Source organism: Impatiens glandulifera, chromosome 8, assembly GCF_907164915.1.
Source record: "Impatiens glandulifera chromosome 8, dImpGla2.1, whole genome shotgun sequence".
NCBI lineage: Eukaryota > Viridiplantae > Streptophyta > Magnoliopsida > Ericales > Balsaminaceae > Impatiens > Impatiens glandulifera.
In genome coordinates this window covers 5,121,201-5,140,143 of record NC_061869.1, presented here as the reverse complement: position 1 = coordinate 5,140,143, position 18,943 = coordinate 5,121,201, and the positions used below count along the sequence as shown (strand labels likewise).

Below are 18,943 nucleotides of genomic sequence, written 5' to 3'. Positions count from 1 at the left end.
AAGAGAAATCGTCGAACTTTCAATGACCGTAGTCGTCTGATTCGTATCATTCATAATAATATTATTATGATATTTTCTGAGATTTGTTCAGGAAAGTCAGTAAAGTCTGTCGGGGAGTTAATCGTTTTTCTTGAGGATTTACGAGCTCAGTAACTTTTTAAGTATTGTTTTTTCATGTCATATTTTATCGTTTTGTTTAAAAGATTTTTTTTTTTTCATTTTTAATATAGATGAAAATTTTAAAAAAATAATAATAACTCAAATATTGATAATGGAGTACGGAAATAAATTATCAAGGTGATATTGTGAGTTTTGACCAATTCATGCATAATTTTTAATAAGATGAAATGGGATAATTAAAAGAAAGTACATACGGGCCTTTAATTGGTAAAGCCGTGGACAAAACTATCACCTCTCTCTCTATATATATATATAATGTTAGCTAGCTTCCATTTTCATTTCATGTTCTCTAAACATACTACTCTTCTCTTGACCATATATTAACATTCCTTCTCTTTTGCCAATTCCACTTATAACTCTCTTCCATGGCGAATAATGATCAAGCTTTCGTGGTTGACAAGAAAGATATTTTTCTCGTTAAACCTTCAAAACCAACACCATCGTGTGTTCTCTCGTTCTCTTCTATCGACAATGACTACAATATCGAGTTACTTGTCTACACCATTCATGTCTACAAGGCAAGTCATGATAAAGATAATAACTTGCTTGATGATCCGGCTTGCCTCATCAAGGATGCCCTCTCTAGGGTACTCGTGTACTACTACCCGATGGCCGGGAAACTCAAGAGGAACATAGATGGAAAACTCCGAATCACTTGTAATGCCGACGGTGTACCCTACGTGGAGGCTATTGCATCTTGTTCCCTTTCTTCACTTAATTACCTAGACGGTATTGACTTGCAAACTGCGAGAGAGTTTGTTGTCAACTATCCTAATCAAAGCGAATCCGGTTATCACCCGCTTGTCGTGCAAGTTACCAAGTTTTCTTGTGGCGGTTTCGCCATAGGGATGGGCTTGTGCCATGCTATATGTGACGGGGTGAGTGCTTCCCAATTTCTTAGAGCATTGTCCGATCTTGTCAAAGGAGAGAACGAGCCATTGGTGAAACCAGTATGGGAGAGGGAACTATTAGTTGTGGAACCTTGTGAAGAATCCATTGAACTTCCATTTAAAAAAAGCACCTTAGCAAATTCCCCATATTTACCCACCATTGATCTCCTTCACGAGTTCTTCAACATAAGCGGCGAGACTATAAAGAAAATGAGGTCGAGTTTGATAGTAAAAGGCGATGATATTGATATCGGAGTCACGAGAAACAACTTCACTAGCCTTGAAATAATTAGTGCTTATATTTGGAGGTCAATGTTTAGGGGCTTAGATTTAAACTCAGATGGTGACACTGTCTTTACTATCATCACCGGGATAAGACACATACTGAAAAATCCTCCGTTGCCTCAAGGGTACTATGGTAATTCTATAGTGCTTGTCAGCTCTGAGATGTCGGGAAAACAACTTAACGAGGGTCCATTTATTGAGGTTGTAGAGACTATCAAAGAAAGCAAAAAGAATGCCTCCAATCCGGATTACATTTGGAAAGCGATAAGTATAACCGAGTCAATAACACGAGCCAAACCTGTTTTCAAAAATAACGGTGCGTGTGTTTTCTTGACGGATTGGAGGCACCTAGGGTTTATGGAGGTGGATTTTGGGTCGGGGGAGCCCGTCAACCTTATGGTGTTGCCTTGGAGTGCAAGTTTTTACGTGGGCATGTGCTTGCTTCTTCCTTCATGCAAACTCGATGCCAAGATGAAAGGTGGGATGAGGGTGTACCTTACCCTCCCAAGGGCTGCAATGGCTAAGATGAGGGATGAAATGGATGCTATTGAACAAATGGACTACATCAAATGATTGTTATATATATATATATGTGTTAATTTACAAATAAATGAAGTTTTATGTGTAAGAAATTGTACTTCATTTCTTAAATTGAATGAAAATATGTACATGCTTTTGTGTTTGAAATTGAAAATTTTATATGTATATATGATCCTTTTATGTTCATGTAACTCATAATTAAAGTGAAAAAGTAAATTGCTTGTAGACCCATTTGAAAACATTTTTAAATTTGAATATATATATATATATATATATATATATATATATTTGGCTTAGAAATAAGGTTTGATATTAAAAGTCATATCATTAGTAAAAATTCACATATTGTGACATATTATTTATGAGGTGATGTCCGAATATTTGGATAATTATTGTTGGGAAGTTTGAATTAATGTAATAATATGAATGATACGTTAGGTCTATATAAATGAATTATCATTTTCAATTATTGTTCTGTGAATTATTTGGTTGGAGAAAAATCGTCGAACTTTCAATTATCGCAGTCGTCCAATATATATCATTCATAATTCTTTTATAATACTATTATTATGACACTTTCTGAATCTGTTCTGAAAAGTGGATAAGACCTATCAGTGAGTGAGTTAATTGTTCTTCTCGAAAACCTACCATCTTCTAACTATTTTTTATGTAATAATTTGTTGTTAGTACTACTATTTTTATATTTTTAAAATATATATAGACATTTTTAAAACATAAAAATTCTAAACTTTTAATTAATTAAAACATTGTGAGTTTTGTTATATATTAGGGTAGCGTTTGGTAAGAGGTACAAATTATATAGGGTATAAGTTGTATAGGGGTATAAATTGTAACGAGGTATAAATAGTATAGGGTAGTATAAGTTGTATAGGTTATTGTTGTTTGGTATGAATTATAAGAAATGATATAAGTTGTATATGGTTTATAATTTTGTGTTTGGTATATATTATAAAAATATAGTATAACTTGTATAAATAATTTAAAATTATTATTATTAATATTATTATTTATAGGTATTGTATCGTTATTATTTAATAATTAATATATTTTTAATTAAAATTTAAAAAATTAATTATAATATAAACATAAATTATGTTTATTTAATTTAAATATGATTAATAATTGTAATAAAATAAATATAAATAAAAATATTATTTATAATATAAGTAAATATAGAAAAATAATAATTAATAAAATTATTTTTATAAAAATAAATAAATATTTTTTAATTAAAATATTGAACAATTTTAAAACTATTTATATTAAAAATGATTATATATAATAAAATATTATAATTAAATAAAATATATTTAATATATTATATAATATTAATAAAGAGTATAATGAGAAATTAAAAATTAAATGATATATATAAGAATAGTGTTGTACCTAGGGTTGTAAACGAATCGAATCGAAGCGAATATTACTGTATTCGATTCGTATTCGTGAAACTATTCGAATATTCGTATTCGTATTCGAAATTTTTTCGAATAATTAATGTGATTCGTATTCGATTTGAAATTGATATTCGTATTATTCGATCCGATTCGAGTATTCGATTCGATTTTTTTTAAAACATATTTTATACAACCGCATAATTTTCTTTTTTCGTGTCAGGTTTATGATCATTACCGCATTATTTTAAGGGTTCCACTTTCTAAAAATAAAAGAATATATAAAAATAAATAATAATGAGGGAGAGTTTGAAATTTTGAACATTTACTTTAGTACCTCATAATTTAAAGTAATTTATTGTTACTGATATAAAAAATGAAATTTTATCTTAAAATTTTAAACATAGATAATTTATTATCTACATTGTATTTATGAATAAATAAAAAATTCATATCACTAATTTAAATACCGAATTTCAGTAAACGGTTTTGATTATCGAATTTTAAAAAATTGGTAGTCAAAACTTTTAATTCGCTAAAATTCGGTATTTAAATTAATAATATTCATATTTTATTTATTCATTTATAATGTTAAGTAGATAATAAATTAACGACGTTTAAAAATTTTAAAACAAAATCTCGTTTTGTATAACTTTATTTAAAAAATGAAGTCTAAAATCTCAATTAACCCATAACAACCCCAACTTCACAATTAGACCTAAGGTTATATGCAATTTATGCCTAATATAAGATCACTATTTCAGACTAATAAGATAAAAACACTTATAAAAAACATAACTAAAAAATTAAAAATTCTATATACTACCCAACAAAACCCAATCTTTAGAACCGGGGATTAGATATGTCCAATATACATATGGGTCGGGTATATATGCCCAATACAATATTATTCATTTAGAACCAGCTCCCCATAGATATGTCCAATAGTATTTTTGAGTTTTCATTTTTTATATTTTTGAAAAAAAAAATCTTTTATTAAATCGTTTAATTGGCCAATAAAAATATTCTTACTTTACTTTTATTAATTTTTAAGTCACTAAAATAGTTAAAATCTTAAAAAAAAACTCAGGAAATCAAAGTATTTTTTAGATTGGAAGAAAGGCTAGGTTAGCTTTTTATTTTAAAAAAGTAATATTTTTATTTTAATAATCTATCTTAAATAACTCATTTTTTTAAATAAAAATAATTACTTTTGACTAAAGAGTAAAAACCAACAAAATCTTCAAAATAGTTAGAAGACTCTTATATCTTAAGAGCTTATTTGGTTAGATATAAAATTCAATTATAATCAAACATTATTTAACTTTTTTATTATTCACATCACTAAATTATCAATTAAAATATCTTTTAGTATAAAAAATAAAATTTAAATTTTACTAAAATGGAAACAATCAAATTTACGATCATCACCGCTAACAAGCCTAGACTCACTAACGTTAAAATTATTTCAAATTGTCAAAAAGTTAGTAATGATATAAACTCTATGAACAATTTCTCCTACTGACAAATCAAACCAATCCATTATGACATACTTGTTGGGATACCAGGAGATAATCTATCCCTTAATGCAAGAACAATAACAAATCCAACAATTGCGAAAACGAAAGAAATCAACTAAAGAAGACGAACAAAAAATTTATAGTGATTCGGCCAAAACAGACCTACATCTATTTTGAAGCACAAAAGAATCTCAACTTTATTATCAAGATTGTTATAGGAGTATTACAATGATTCTCTCATAATGAAATCTCACACACAACTCACAAGGAAGCGATGTTCTCAAGGCAAATATTTGACTTTTTAAAGTGCCTGACTGCACCCCAATTAAGTCAATATCAATATATTGTTCAAATCTCTCAAAGAATTTTCAAATTATTCTTACAATATTTCCTAATTGTATTTTCATAACTAAAGATCTATTTACTTTTATGATAAGTTATTTCCTAATATCAAGATTATACACCATAAAATATAATTTTTCTTTGTTAAATATACTCTTCCTTGTACTAAGATGGTGTACCATGACTATACCATATTTACAATATTGTAAATCCAATCTCAACAATACTGCAGTCTATTCAACAAAATGGAATACAAAATCGAATGAATTTCTAAAACTAAAAATCTTAATGCACATTGGATCGGAAAAAGACACCAATAACAAAATTTGCGAGAAAAGTGGATCGAACAAAATCTTGACGTGTTTAAGCTTCTACTATTTCAAAATTTACAGACAATCGAAAAAAGACTTGAAAAGAATAGAGTTCAGGTCTTAAATTCAACATCCACATTGGTTTATCCCGGGTCAATTTTCAGAACCAAATCGTCAAAGTAGGGCAACTCCATTAGTACTCCCACTCTTATCCTTTCCATGCGAAGTTATGTTCTCCAAATTCCAATTGAAATTCATGTCAAGTGTGACAAACTAAACCGCATGTTGTTCCAAATATCTAGCCTTCACCCACTAGACAAACTCACAATTTTGACAACCAATCATTCCACTATCGAGTAATGAAACTTAAGAAAAAACAATATATATTCGAAAACAATCAAACATCGGTGTCCAACTAGCATAACCAACATGCATGCTTTTCACTATCATTGATCTCATGTAGACCTTGTCTTTTTCAACAAAAGAAAGACTTCACACCAACTCTTATCAATAAAACCAGAAAGGAATTTTGAGAACCACTAATCAATATAGTCCAAAATCAACAATATAGCATCCAAACACATTTCATTTTATCAAGTTATAAACATTTTTCTCTACCCTAATTGATGACGTCAAAACCAATCCACTAAGATAACTCTAGTTACAAGAAAGATTTGTAAGAGATTAAATGCTACGAATTCGATTCTCATTCAGAACCCCTTAAGTTAAACTGGAAGTCGTGGTTATAAGATTATATTAATTTTCTATTTTTTTTTAAAAAAAAATCACAAACCAACCCCTAAGATGGAGTTGACATGATAACTTAGGTAGCTCAACATAGACATTTATCAAGTTTCCAACAATAAATTAATGGACATTCATAATAGGTGCATGTACTATTTGAAGTTGATTGGGTAACATAAATAAATATATGATGATATTTTAGCACAAAGAATTAAAATAGAAACTAACGAGGTTTCTCCTTCATTGGATATTTGGGTTTAGGGGTGTCAAAAATGAACTCGACCCGCCAACCCGACACGAGTTGACCTGAAGAATATTGGTTAGGGTTGAGGGTTTTTCGGGTTTGAATTATTTCGGGTCAGACCCAAAATATAACCTGAAAAAGAAAATTGGGTTGGGTTGGGTTCGAGTCAAACTGGGTTGACCTGAAATCAGGTCACTCATCAACCCGAACCCACCCACCCAACCCGACCCATGCACCTAATATATTAATAAAAAAACAACTTGCCTACCTTACAAAAAAACCCTAACCCTAACGGGCCTAACCCATATCCTTAATTTCTATTAATTTTCTTCCTTCCGTCTTTCTCACTATTCCTTTTCTTCCATCTTTCTCACTTCTCTTCAATATACATTCTAAACATAATTATTATGTTTATGCCAATTTTATTATTTTGTATTTAAATTAAAGTATTATTATTAAGCAAAAAAAACTTATTTCGGGTTAGTTGAGTTGGTCGGGTTGGTCTGAGTTCGGGTTCGGGTTTGTTGTTTTCAGGTTGGTTCTGGTTCGGGTTGAAAATTTTGTTATAATGCACCTCTTTCAACCCGACTCGAACCCACCCGACCCGACCCACCTGAATTGACACTCCTATTTGGGTCTATACAAAATTTAAGGTTAATTTTATTATTATTATTATTTTCAAGATTTATTTTAAATATGACTTTCTCAAACCCATTTTAAAAATTAATCCATTACTTTTTTTGTTAAATGGTCCAAGCTATATTATGAAATAAATAAATGATCAAACCTAACCACAATACTGGATAACAACGGGCAATGAAGAGAACTCAAAAAAAAAATTAAAAACAATAAAAATTAAAAAGTGCGAATATCTTCCAAAAGACAATGAGATTTCCGACCGAATTTGTCGGTTTTTCATATCGAACCTCATATAATGTCAATATGATAGTATTGTGAAATATCCGTAATATATTATCGCTATAGGTATTTATTTTTATGTTGTTATCTATATTGGTAGGAATGTTAGGCAGAAGTTACGTACCACACAATTAGCCAGATTGAATTATTCATCGCTGACCAAAATAAATGAAATATTAACTTAAGGAGAAAAAGAGCGGCAGAAAAAGGGTGGCTATTGCTAAATCAATATTAGATATATAGCATACTCTATCCCAATAATGTTTTAGTATATTGTTTGGTAAACGATACATGTAGGTATGTACGTACAAATTTATGTTCATATACAACTTATCTCATATGTGATATAAATATTCCCAGTTTATTAAATTTCTTCAATTTAGTAAGATAGATTTAATAAAAAGAAAATATATGGTGTTGCTAAACAAATAATGTTGTTAATACCCTTTAACGAAGGTGTTCAATCCCGTCATGAATGATGTAATGGCGCAAAAAAACTTTGAACTACTATAATTGACCGATAAAAATATAATAGTGTAAAAGGCCTTTTAAAGGGGGTACGTAATTGATTCCATCGCCAAAAAAATCTAATGGAGTCACGAAGGGGTCATATAATACATCATTATAGGACGTGAACATAGTACAAAGGAAAGCGACGACAATAAAGTTTATCTTAATTAATGTGTTTCTAGAATGAATTAATTGGATTGCTTTTGATTGAATGGAAATGAGTTTTCTTTACCATAAAGAAATGAGAAATTAAACTAGTTATTTTATGTAGTTGGTAGTAGTGGTTACTGAGCAACTCAATAATATTCTAACGATGATTTATCTAAATAACCGTGTTTAGAATAATTGAATAACTTGTTAAATAACAATTAATTAAGCTTAAATTTGTCTTCTCTTGCTTTTTATTTTCGGGAAGGGTTTTTCGATCTTTAGCATTAAAAATGTATTTAGTAGTAGTGATTTAACACAAGAGGTTGATACTTCTAATTCCATCTATTTCATTTCAGTAATTTGTCTGGTCTAGAATTGAAAGTTACATAATAACTATGTCGTTTTATAAAAATTCATAATAATTAGTTTGTCAAAAATTGAAAGTTACATAATTAATGTTGTAAGTTGTTTCTAATTTCATTATTAACCTAAATGTACTAGATTTGAAGTTTACCCGAAATAATTAGATAATGAACTGTTTTTTATATGAGATTTACCGTCTTTTTGTGTATTTCTTCACAAAAATTTGAATTAATGAAACAAACATTGACAAAGTAAAACAGATCTAGAGTACTTTGGCATATAAATAAATACAAACAAAACACAACAATAATAATAATATATATAGTTTCATATCCTTTCAAAAGAAAAAAATAAAAGTAATTATAGGAATATCTTGTCTAAGAAGTAAATAGTATATGATAACTTAATGGTCCTAATGAATAATATATAATAGGACTTATCTTACCCATATATCATTAACTATTTTTCATTCATGGACAATTTCACAAGTTGTTTATGGCCAATTGGGACATAAGTAATAAAGTAATGAGTACTCTAAAGTAATACATTGTTCAACTCGAATTTAACAACTCGTAAAGAGTGTTGTAACCCCTACGTATTTTTGAGATGAATTCTCTTTAGCAGACCACGAGGGAGGACTGGGCGATAGATGATGTAGAAGATACAATTCGAGGAAAAGTAAAAAAAAAAAAATCATTGCTAATATGCAAAAGAAATTACTTGCACGGACCAGAAAAGTTTTAATATGGCTAAAAGAGCACCATGACGAAGTAAACAACAAAGTTAGCTAAATCACAAAATAGTAAAAATATAATATCATTTCTTTTAAATGAAAAAGAAAGATCAAATAGAGTTGGTAAATGGTAATTAAATGTAAATTGTCAATGTTTACTTTTTGGTTGTGGAAGAAAGGGTTTTTCTTGATGAGAAAGAAATGAAAACTTAATATGTTTATTCTATGTTTGAAGTAGTGGTTAAAAGCAATGAATTTGACTTCTTCTTTTAACTTTATCTATACCAAAACCATCATCAAAATTAAATTAATTACAATAAAAAAACTAAATGTCTAAGCCTAAATGCATATGATTTCATGTTTTCCAGAAATAATAACTAACTAAAGTAGAAAACTATTACATTTACTAACAAACAAAAGCACACTAATAATGATAATATACTAGTACAAAATTAAAATATATCCACATAACTCATTTTGAAAAGTGGGTATGAAGCCAATGGGTGAAAATTGTGTGACAGACACCAAACTTATTATCGATAACAGCTTAAAATTTTGTAAAACAAAAAATAAAAAACACTTCTTACGATATAAAATTATATTTTTTTGTATCAATTTCAAAATACAGTTTATTTTTGTGTGTATTTATTTACCTTTAAAAAATGACATAATTCTATTATTCAGCCTTATAACAAATAACATACAACATCAATAATAAATAAAATAGAACAATGAAAAATAATATGGTACTAGTACAAGAGTGACATTTAATTATTGGAGGTCTAATAATTTATCGTTAACAGTCTTTAAAGACAATAAACTTAAACTTCGATTAAGTACTGTTTAAGTAAAATTATTATTATCGATGGGTTATTTACAAAGTATATTTGTGTTAAGTATAACGTTGATTTTAAAAACCGTCGTTTATACTATTCTTTTAACGTCAATTCATTTATAGTATTTTAAATAGTTAGAGATAACAATTATAATATTTCACCCCGCAGTTTTCGATTGACCGAATGGCTTCGTTATAGACTAATTTTTCCCGGTTTGAGCAGTAGTTGATCGAGGATGATATTTGAGTCCCGACTCCGTCACGATCTCACTCGATGAAAATGGAGTAAATTGGGGAATGCGTTTACCACTGCCCCATTATACTTTGAGAATTTTTTTCCTACCATTCCAGACTTGTTAATTTGGTTTCGGAAAATCTCCGCGAGGCATCATCATACCATATTCTCTACAAAAAAAATTTTTTTACAAAGAAATTATATAAACAGTTTTTTTTAGATCTTAACCCAGGTATATTTATAATATAAATAATGAAAAATATCTTTAGGACATATTTTGTAAAACTGTAATTGGACTTGTAACGATGGTATTTAGTTGCCGTCGTTAAAGATCACATATATAATATAATAAAATAAACCAATGTTATTTACTTCCTATTAATTGGAAGAGTGATGTTTCAAAGAATTATTTGTTTTTGTATATGTTTTGGTTACTGTAACATTATTATTTTATTGGAAGACTATTCGGATATGTTCTAAATGTACTATATCATTTTTGATAAAAGTGCCTTATTAAAAAAAAATAAGAGTTCGGAAATTTAGATTTTCTTGTTCTTTACAACATTTAATCTTATCTCAATTAACTAAATGACAAAACGATGAGTTAGAAAATCCCCATATAAATTTACACATTATTCTCTTCATTTTTACCGCCACACTCTTGGGGAGAATGAATAACGACATCATATATGTGGGCATATATGACATCACACTCTTAATGAGGATTAACCGACCCCCTTTCGAGATTATTTTACTTTTCAATCTAGACAGTTTACATTCTGGGTTCCAATATTAGACTTTGGATAGTAATTTCACACACAATGAATACCAAAATATGTTGACGGAAGACCACCAATTCTGAATCCCAACACATTTGTTAATCTCATCCTTTTTCTATTCGAAACAGAATTTGAGAAAAAATATCTGACTTATTAAGATTAACTCAAAGATCGGAACCGAATAACCATAAAATATCCTGAAAGTGTTTAAAATTTCTATAGGTAGCATGAACCATGCAGAGCGTGTCATCAACGAAAAACAAATGTGATGTTGCAAAAATATGATATTTTCTTAACCCACAACTCACTTCACGGATAAATCCCAAATTTTCTGCGAAAACCATCATTTTTTAGAGAGTTTCTATAATAATGACGAACGAAAAGGGAGAGAGTGTATCATCATGTCTAATCCTTCTAAAGCTCTCAAAAAATCTCAAAGAACTCTCATTAACAATGACAAAAAACTTAATCGTCGAGAGTATGGGTGTTTAAACGGTCGGTTAACCGGTTTAACCGTCAACCAATAATTCAAATTTCTAAATTAAATATTAAACTTTTAAATCTTTTTTTAACTGTTATTCTCAATTTTTTTATCTATATTATAATATATCATAATAATATTTCATAGATATATTTATAAATATATTATAATATAATATATTATTGTAATAATATAATTTATTTTAAAAGTCTATATTTTAAATTAATAGTCATATAAATAAGATTTTTTTTTAAAAACAATTTTATACAAATTTTAGTTTAAAATTTAAAAATAACTAATATATTTAGATTATTAAATATTATTTATAATATATCTAATATTTTCAAAATAACTAATATAAATATATATTATTAAATTATTACCGGTTTATCGGTTAAACGGCTAGAAAAATAGTTTAGTCGAAAACCGAACAATTTAACCGGTAAAAAACCAGTTAACCGGAACCGTTAGGACCGGTTAACTAATAAACCGATTCGATTCGGTTATCGGTTTTCCAGTTTTTTTTACGCAACCCTAATCGATTGACAAAATTTAATACAAATAATCCATTTCGTATTATTCTTATTGTATCCAATATATCAAACAAAAACTCTCCATTGTAATAATTTCTCTATGTAGGTTAGTCCTAGAGTTTAGGAAGGATTTATATATTATATTATAAAAAGTAGTATTAGTAACTAAATAGTACTGTTGGTTAGCCTGTCAAAAGAAACTAGTCACCAATTGGGTAACAAGTGGAGGATAAGAGTTGACATTCTATTGGATTCTAATTTGACATGATCAAATCAGATTTAAATTAAATTCTGTGTAATTGAAAAAAATTGTTATTAACCCTAGTTTATTCTCGAAAATAGTATCATCCCCACAATTATCTTTTTTAAAATTATGTTTCAAAATATTATTTTATATAAATTAATAATGAATAAAATATAAATTTGATAATAAAAAATTCAAATTTATAAATACATTTTAGTGATTGAGTAAAAAATATGTAATGGATATTGTGAATTGATCCGTATTAGATGTTATTTAATTGGGTAAAAAATATGCAATGGATATTGTAAAGTGATGTATTTATCTTTGATTTTAAATTGTTAATTATTTATGATATTTAGCACAAAATGTTAATAGAAACTAATGAGGTTTGTTTTTATTGGATTGGATAAAATTGTTTTAATAGATGGATATCCTCATATTTTTTTTTTATGAGGAAGGATAGGGAGCACGACTTTGGGGAGCGACTCGTACAACGAAAGTGACATCGCTGTTATACGAAAGTAACATCGCAGTTATACAAAAGAGATCTCGTCCATTTTGTATAACAACGAGGTCTATTTTGTATAACAGCGATGTCACTTTCGTATAACAACGATGTCACTTTCGCTGTCCGAGTTACTCCCCAAAGTCGTGCTCCCAATATTATTCATTTTTTATATATAGTTTTAAATTTAAATTTTAAGATCCATCCAATCCAAGGCTGCTGATAAATTTATTCACATATATAGTGGTATCCAATGTGATGGTGGGTGGTCTCCTAAATGTGGGGAGATAGACATTGTTGGCTTTTACTGCAAAAGAAAACGCAGTGATCTTTTATTAATTCACAATACCATTGCATAAATATTAATTTCCTTATTGACAATGAAAAAAAAAACTCAACCTAAGTGCTCCATTTATCCCACACACACAATATATATAATGATAGCATCCACTTTCATTTCATGTTCTCTAAACATACTACTCTTCTCTTTCTCTTGATCATATATATATTGCTTCTCTTTTGCCTAGTCCACTTATAACTCTCTTCCATGGCGAATAATGATCAAGCTTTCGTGGTTGACAAGAAAGATATTTTTCTCGTTAAACCTTCAAAACCAACACCATCGTGTATTCTCTCGTTCTCTTCTATCGACAATGACTACAATATCGAGTTACTTGTCTACACCATTCATGTCTACAAGGCAAGTCATGATAAAGAGAATAACTTGCATGATGATCCGGCTTGCCTCATCAAGGATGCCCTCTCTAGGGTACTCGTGTACTACTACCCGATGGCCGGGAAACTCAAGAGGAACATAGATGGAAAACTCCGAATCACTTGTAATGCCGACGGTGTACCCTACGTGGAGGCTATTGCGTCTTGTTCCCTTTCTTCACTTAATTACCTAGACGGTATTGACTTGCAAACTGTGAGAGAGTTTGTTGTCAACTATCCAAATCAAAGTGAGTTAGGTTATCACCCGCTTGTCGTGCAAGTTACCAAATTTTCTTGTGGCGGTTTCGCCATAGGGATGGGCTTGTGTCATGCTATGTGCGATGGGGTGAGTGCTTCCCAATTTCTTAGAGCATTGGCCGATCTTGTCAAAGGAGAGAACGAGCCATTGATAAAACCCGTATGGGAGAGGGAACTATTAGTTGTGGAACCTTGTGAAGAATCCATTCAACTTTCATTTCAAAAAACCACCTTAGCAAATTCCCCATATTTACCCACCATTGATCTCCTTCACGAGTTCTTCAACATAAGCGGCGAGACTATAAAGAAAATGAGGTCGAGTTTGATAGTAAAAGGCGATGATATTGATATCGGAGTCATGAGAAACAACTTCACTAGCCTTGAAATAATTAGTGCTTATATTTGGAGGTCAATGTTTAGGGCCTTAGATTTAAACTCAGATGGTAACACTGTCCTTATTATCATCACCGGGATAAGACACATATTGAAAAATCCCCCTTTGCCTCAAGGGTACTATGGTAATTCTGTAGTACTTGTCAACTCTGAGATGAAGGGAAAACAACTTAACGAGGGTCCATTTCTTGAGGTTGTAGAGACTATCAAAGAAAGCAAAAAGAATGCCTCAGATCCAGATTACATTTGGAAAGCGATAAGTATAATCGAGTCAATAACACGAGCCAAACCGGTTTATCAAAATAAAGGTGCGTGTGTTTTCTTGACAGATTGGAGGCACCTAGGGTTTATGGAGGTGGATTTTGGGTCGGGGGAGCCCGTCAACCTTATGGTGTTGCCTTGGAGTGAAAGTTTTTACATGGGCATGTGTATGCTTCTTCCTTCATGCAAACTCGACGCCAAAATGAAAGGTGGGATGAGGGTGTATCTTACCCTCCCAAGGGTTGCCATGACTAAGATGAAGGAAGAAATGGATGCTATTGAACAAATGGAATGATTGGTTAATTATTGAAATGTTCTATATATGTGTGTGTTAATTTACAAATAAATGAAGCTTTATGTGCAAGAAACTGTACTTGACTTCTTAAATTGAATGAAACTATGTATTGCTTTTGTGCTTGAAATTGAAAATTCTTAGTAATTTAATTAATGCTCCAATATATATGTTACTAATATATGATCATTTTATTTTGATGTAACTCATAATTATAGTGAAAAAATAAAAATACTTATAGACCCTTTTGAAAACATCTCTAAATTTGAATTTTAATATATATTTGGCTTAGAAATAAAAAACAATTTTTGTAACTTAATCATTTATATAAGTTTCATATTAAAGGTCATATAGCATTAGTAAAAATTCAACCTTTTAATTAATTTATATTGAATGATTTTTACCGCACAATTTTAAAGATGAGTTTGTTAGAACCCTTACGGAGAAAAGAAAATCAAATAATAATAATAATAATAATAATAATAATAATAATAATAATAATAATAATAGGGGAGAGTTGTTTAATTGCGTGTTTTAGTATTCAAGATATAATTGATTGGGACGAAGTCGGGGACACAAATATCTTCTCCGCCCTATATTCAATTAAATATCGATCAAATCAAAAATATCACCCCTAACCATACAATTCAAATTAAAAAATAAGGGACAAATATAATTGTCATCTAGTTATGAATGTGGAATAAAAAGAGTTAATTGAATTGTATGTCAAGTTCAGTGCTACATACTGTGTTTATTAAACTGTGTGTCAAAATAGTAAATAGTTCTTGAATGTTTTACATAAAAACAATTTCAGCTAATACTTCTAAAATAAACTGAAATGCCAAAATAACAAATATTAATAAAAGTAAAAAATAATGTCATTTGTGTTAGATAAACTAAAATGCTAAAATAACATATATTAATAAAAAAATAATAATGTAAGTTGTGTTAGATAGTCTTATAACATTATATGCATAAATATAGGATCACTGTTCCAGACTAATTACATTACTACCCGATAAAACCCAATCTTTAGGGCCTGGGCTTAGATATATCTGCCAACAAAAACAATATTATTCATTTAAAACCCAATCTTTAGGGCCTGGGCTTAGATATATCTGCCAACAAAAAAAATTATTAAAATTCTTATTAATATTAATTCTAATTATTTTTTATTATATTTAAAATTTAAATTTAACAAAAGTAATGTAATAATATTTAAATTTATAAATTAAATGATTTGATATAAACATTTTCAATAAATATATATAAAGTTAAGATTGAAAATAACTTGAAAAAATGGTCTTGAGTTTTTATTTTAGGTTTTTCAATAATTAAATGATGAAGATAGTTGAAGTAAAAAAAAAAAACCTAAGAGGGTGTTTGATAACAATGGAATTTTTATTGGAATTAGAAAAATTTATGATAAAATGTTAGAAAAATTAAGTAAGTTAATTTTAAACCGGCCACACATTACGATTTTTGAATATTTATTCTAAATAATCAAAAAGGGAGAAATTGTTAGAAAATAATTGTTATAACTTATGAAAAGTTTAATGAATAGATAAAACTAAGTTCAAATATATATGTTAAACCGCTAAGTTATATCAAGTATAATAATTGGTTTAAATATAACAAGAAGCTGTTGTAGTGTACTGGTCAGGTGACCAGGGATCAAATTTCACTGGCTGCAAATAATATTTAAAGTTTTGCTATTTCAGGGAAACTGAGCGTTCGGTTGGAAATATATATACTGTTCGGTTTAACTTCAGTTTGAAGTAAAAAGTTCCGGTCAAACCGGTTCGGACAACCGGAGTTCAATCAGCCGGTTGGTCAACCGGAGCTCAGTTAGGAGATCGGTTAAACATGCATTTAATGAAAGAAGGCTCCGGTCAAACCGGATTGGTCAACCAGCACTTAATGCAGCCGCTCGGTTTATTAAATGTTCGGTTGATTAAATGCAGCCGCTCGGTCATAAATGAGTTCCGGTTTATTAAATGCTCCGGTTGATTAAATGCAGCCGCTCCGGTTATTAAATAAACTGTAGGCAGCTGTCAGGCATGCTTGTCTAAATCCAGAAGCAACCTCCAAGTAGCTGTCAGGCAGGCTTATCCAAGATCTCTAGCAAATCTCTGAAACAGGCGGTCGGCTAAGTGCATGTCTGCCATGTGTCCAAAATGCAAACCGGCTAAATGCATGTCTGCCATGTGTCCAAAATGCAAACCGGCTAAGTGCATGTCTGCCATGTGTCCAAAATGCAAACCGGCTAAGCGCATGTCTGCCATGTGTCCAAATTGATCTGTCCAAGAGGGAAGGCATGCAAGCCTCTTGATCATTACCGGTTTCCAGCGGCCAATCTCCTAGAGAGAGAAAATATGACCGTTGTCATATTTTTCATATAAATAGAAGCCAAGGAAGAAATTTTGCTAAGCATCAAAATTATAAGTGACACACAAGTATCAAAGTTACAAGCGATAAGTTACAAAATCTTAGAGAGATAAAATCCTACGAACGATCCAAAACTGGTGTGTCATAAACCGGAAGCTTTCTGTGTGTATTTGTGTTGTGTTATTGTATTACATCAAGAGTGAGTTGGTGTAACCGGCGAGTAGTGAGTTGGGCTCGACCGGCATTGTAATTGTTGTAACGTTGAAAGTTAGTGGAGATCCTTCTCATAACCTGAGAAGAATGGGTGACATAGGAGAGTTTGCTCCGAACATCCATAAAAAATCTTGTCTCGTGTTATTTCCTTCATTTACTGCTTGCTCACCTAACCTAACCAAAATCAATCTTACTCCGTAAACCGGTCCACTCATATCTCTAAAACCTACTCCTTCTAAAACATCATCTAAGTCGCATACGTTGCTTCAGACTGAAACAGACATTTCCGCCATTGAACCCGGTTCAAGAGTCTGTAACAGTTTGCGAAGTGCTAAGAACGGTCATAGTCTCTAACCGGACTATCACCAAAGTGTTGTGTGTATTGTAAGCGGCCACCCTTCCTGAAACCGAAAACACCCCGGTCCTTCAAGGGCGTCCCCGATCCTAACATAAAATTTAGACATTTAATTCAAACAATTGTATTTTTATAATTTTTAATATCACTCTTTTTAAATTAGAATTGTAATTCTAAATATTTATTTATTTTTGTATGTTTTCTTAAAAGAAAAAATTATAATTTTAAAAAACGGTTAATTTATTAAACTGATAATTTTAAGCTAATCTTTTTAACTTAAAATATCTAATTTAGTAATTTAGAAGATATAAGCACTTACAAAAATATTTTAAATTAAAATATGTGGTAATAAAAAGAGTGCTTATATCTTATAAAATATCATTAAAAATTTAATATACTAAATCTAACAAAAATATGATCGATAATTTAATTTATAAAATTAAAAATATATATATGAATTTAATATATTAATCGTATTTGTAAATGATAATATAATAAGATAATTTTGTTTATAAAATATAGAAATGGATCATATTGAAATTATAAGAATTTAAAAAAACTAAAATTTAAAATAATAATATTTTAATTTTAATTCTTAGTTTTAAATGATAATCAAACCTAACATTTGTTCAATTTACATTAAAATTGAGATAATTAAAGCGAAAGACTAAAATTGGAATTACACTCTTCAATTGTAATATCAATGTCAAGGTTACCAATCATACCAATGTAAACACGACTTTATATCCTTTAGAAATTACACACTCCAAATATTTTAAATTAAAATATGTGGTAATCAAAAGAGTGTTTATATCTTATAAAATATCATTAGAATTTTAATATACTAAATTTAACAAAAATATGATCGATAATTTAATTTATAAAATTAAAAAAATATATATGAATTTAATATATTAATCGTATTTGTAAATGATAATATAATAAGATAATTTTGTTTATAAAATATAGAAATGGATCATATTGAAATTATAAGAATTTAAAAAAACTAAAATTTAAAATAATAATATTTTAATTTTAATTTTAATTCTTAGTTTTAAATGATAATCAAACCTAACTTTTGTTCAATTGTACGTTAAAATTGAGATAATTAAAGCGAAAGACTAAAATTGGAATTACACTCTTCAATTGTAATATCAATGTCAAGGTTACCAAACATACCAATATAAACACGACTTTGTATCCTTTAGAAATTACACACTTCAAATATTTTAAATTAAAATACGTGGTAATCAAAAGAGTGCTTATATCTTATAGAATATCATTAGAATTTTAATATATTAAATCTAACAAA

The 18,943-nt window shown here is 29.2% G+C and overlaps 2 protein-coding genes across 2 annotated transcripts; both read left to right on the top strand.

The window, feature by feature from the left end:
* The first annotated feature begins 545 nt into the window (after positions 1–545).
* Positions 546–1,928, top strand: LOC124912750 (spermidine coumaroyl-CoA acyltransferase-like). Its single transcript, XM_047453398.1, has one exon. It carries the CDS (start codon positions 546–548, stop codon positions 1,926–1,928), a length of 1,383 nt encoding a protein of 460 aa, XP_047309354.1.
* An 11,376-nt stretch (positions 1,929–13,304) lies between these two features.
* LOC124912749 (spermidine coumaroyl-CoA acyltransferase-like) lies at positions 13,305–14,678 on the top strand. Its single transcript, XM_047453397.1, has one exon. The coding sequence runs from the start codon at positions 13,305–13,307 to the stop codon at positions 14,676–14,678; it is 1,374 nt and encodes a 457-aa protein (XP_047309353.1).
* The last annotated feature ends 4,265 nt before the right edge of the window (positions 14,679–18,943 follow it).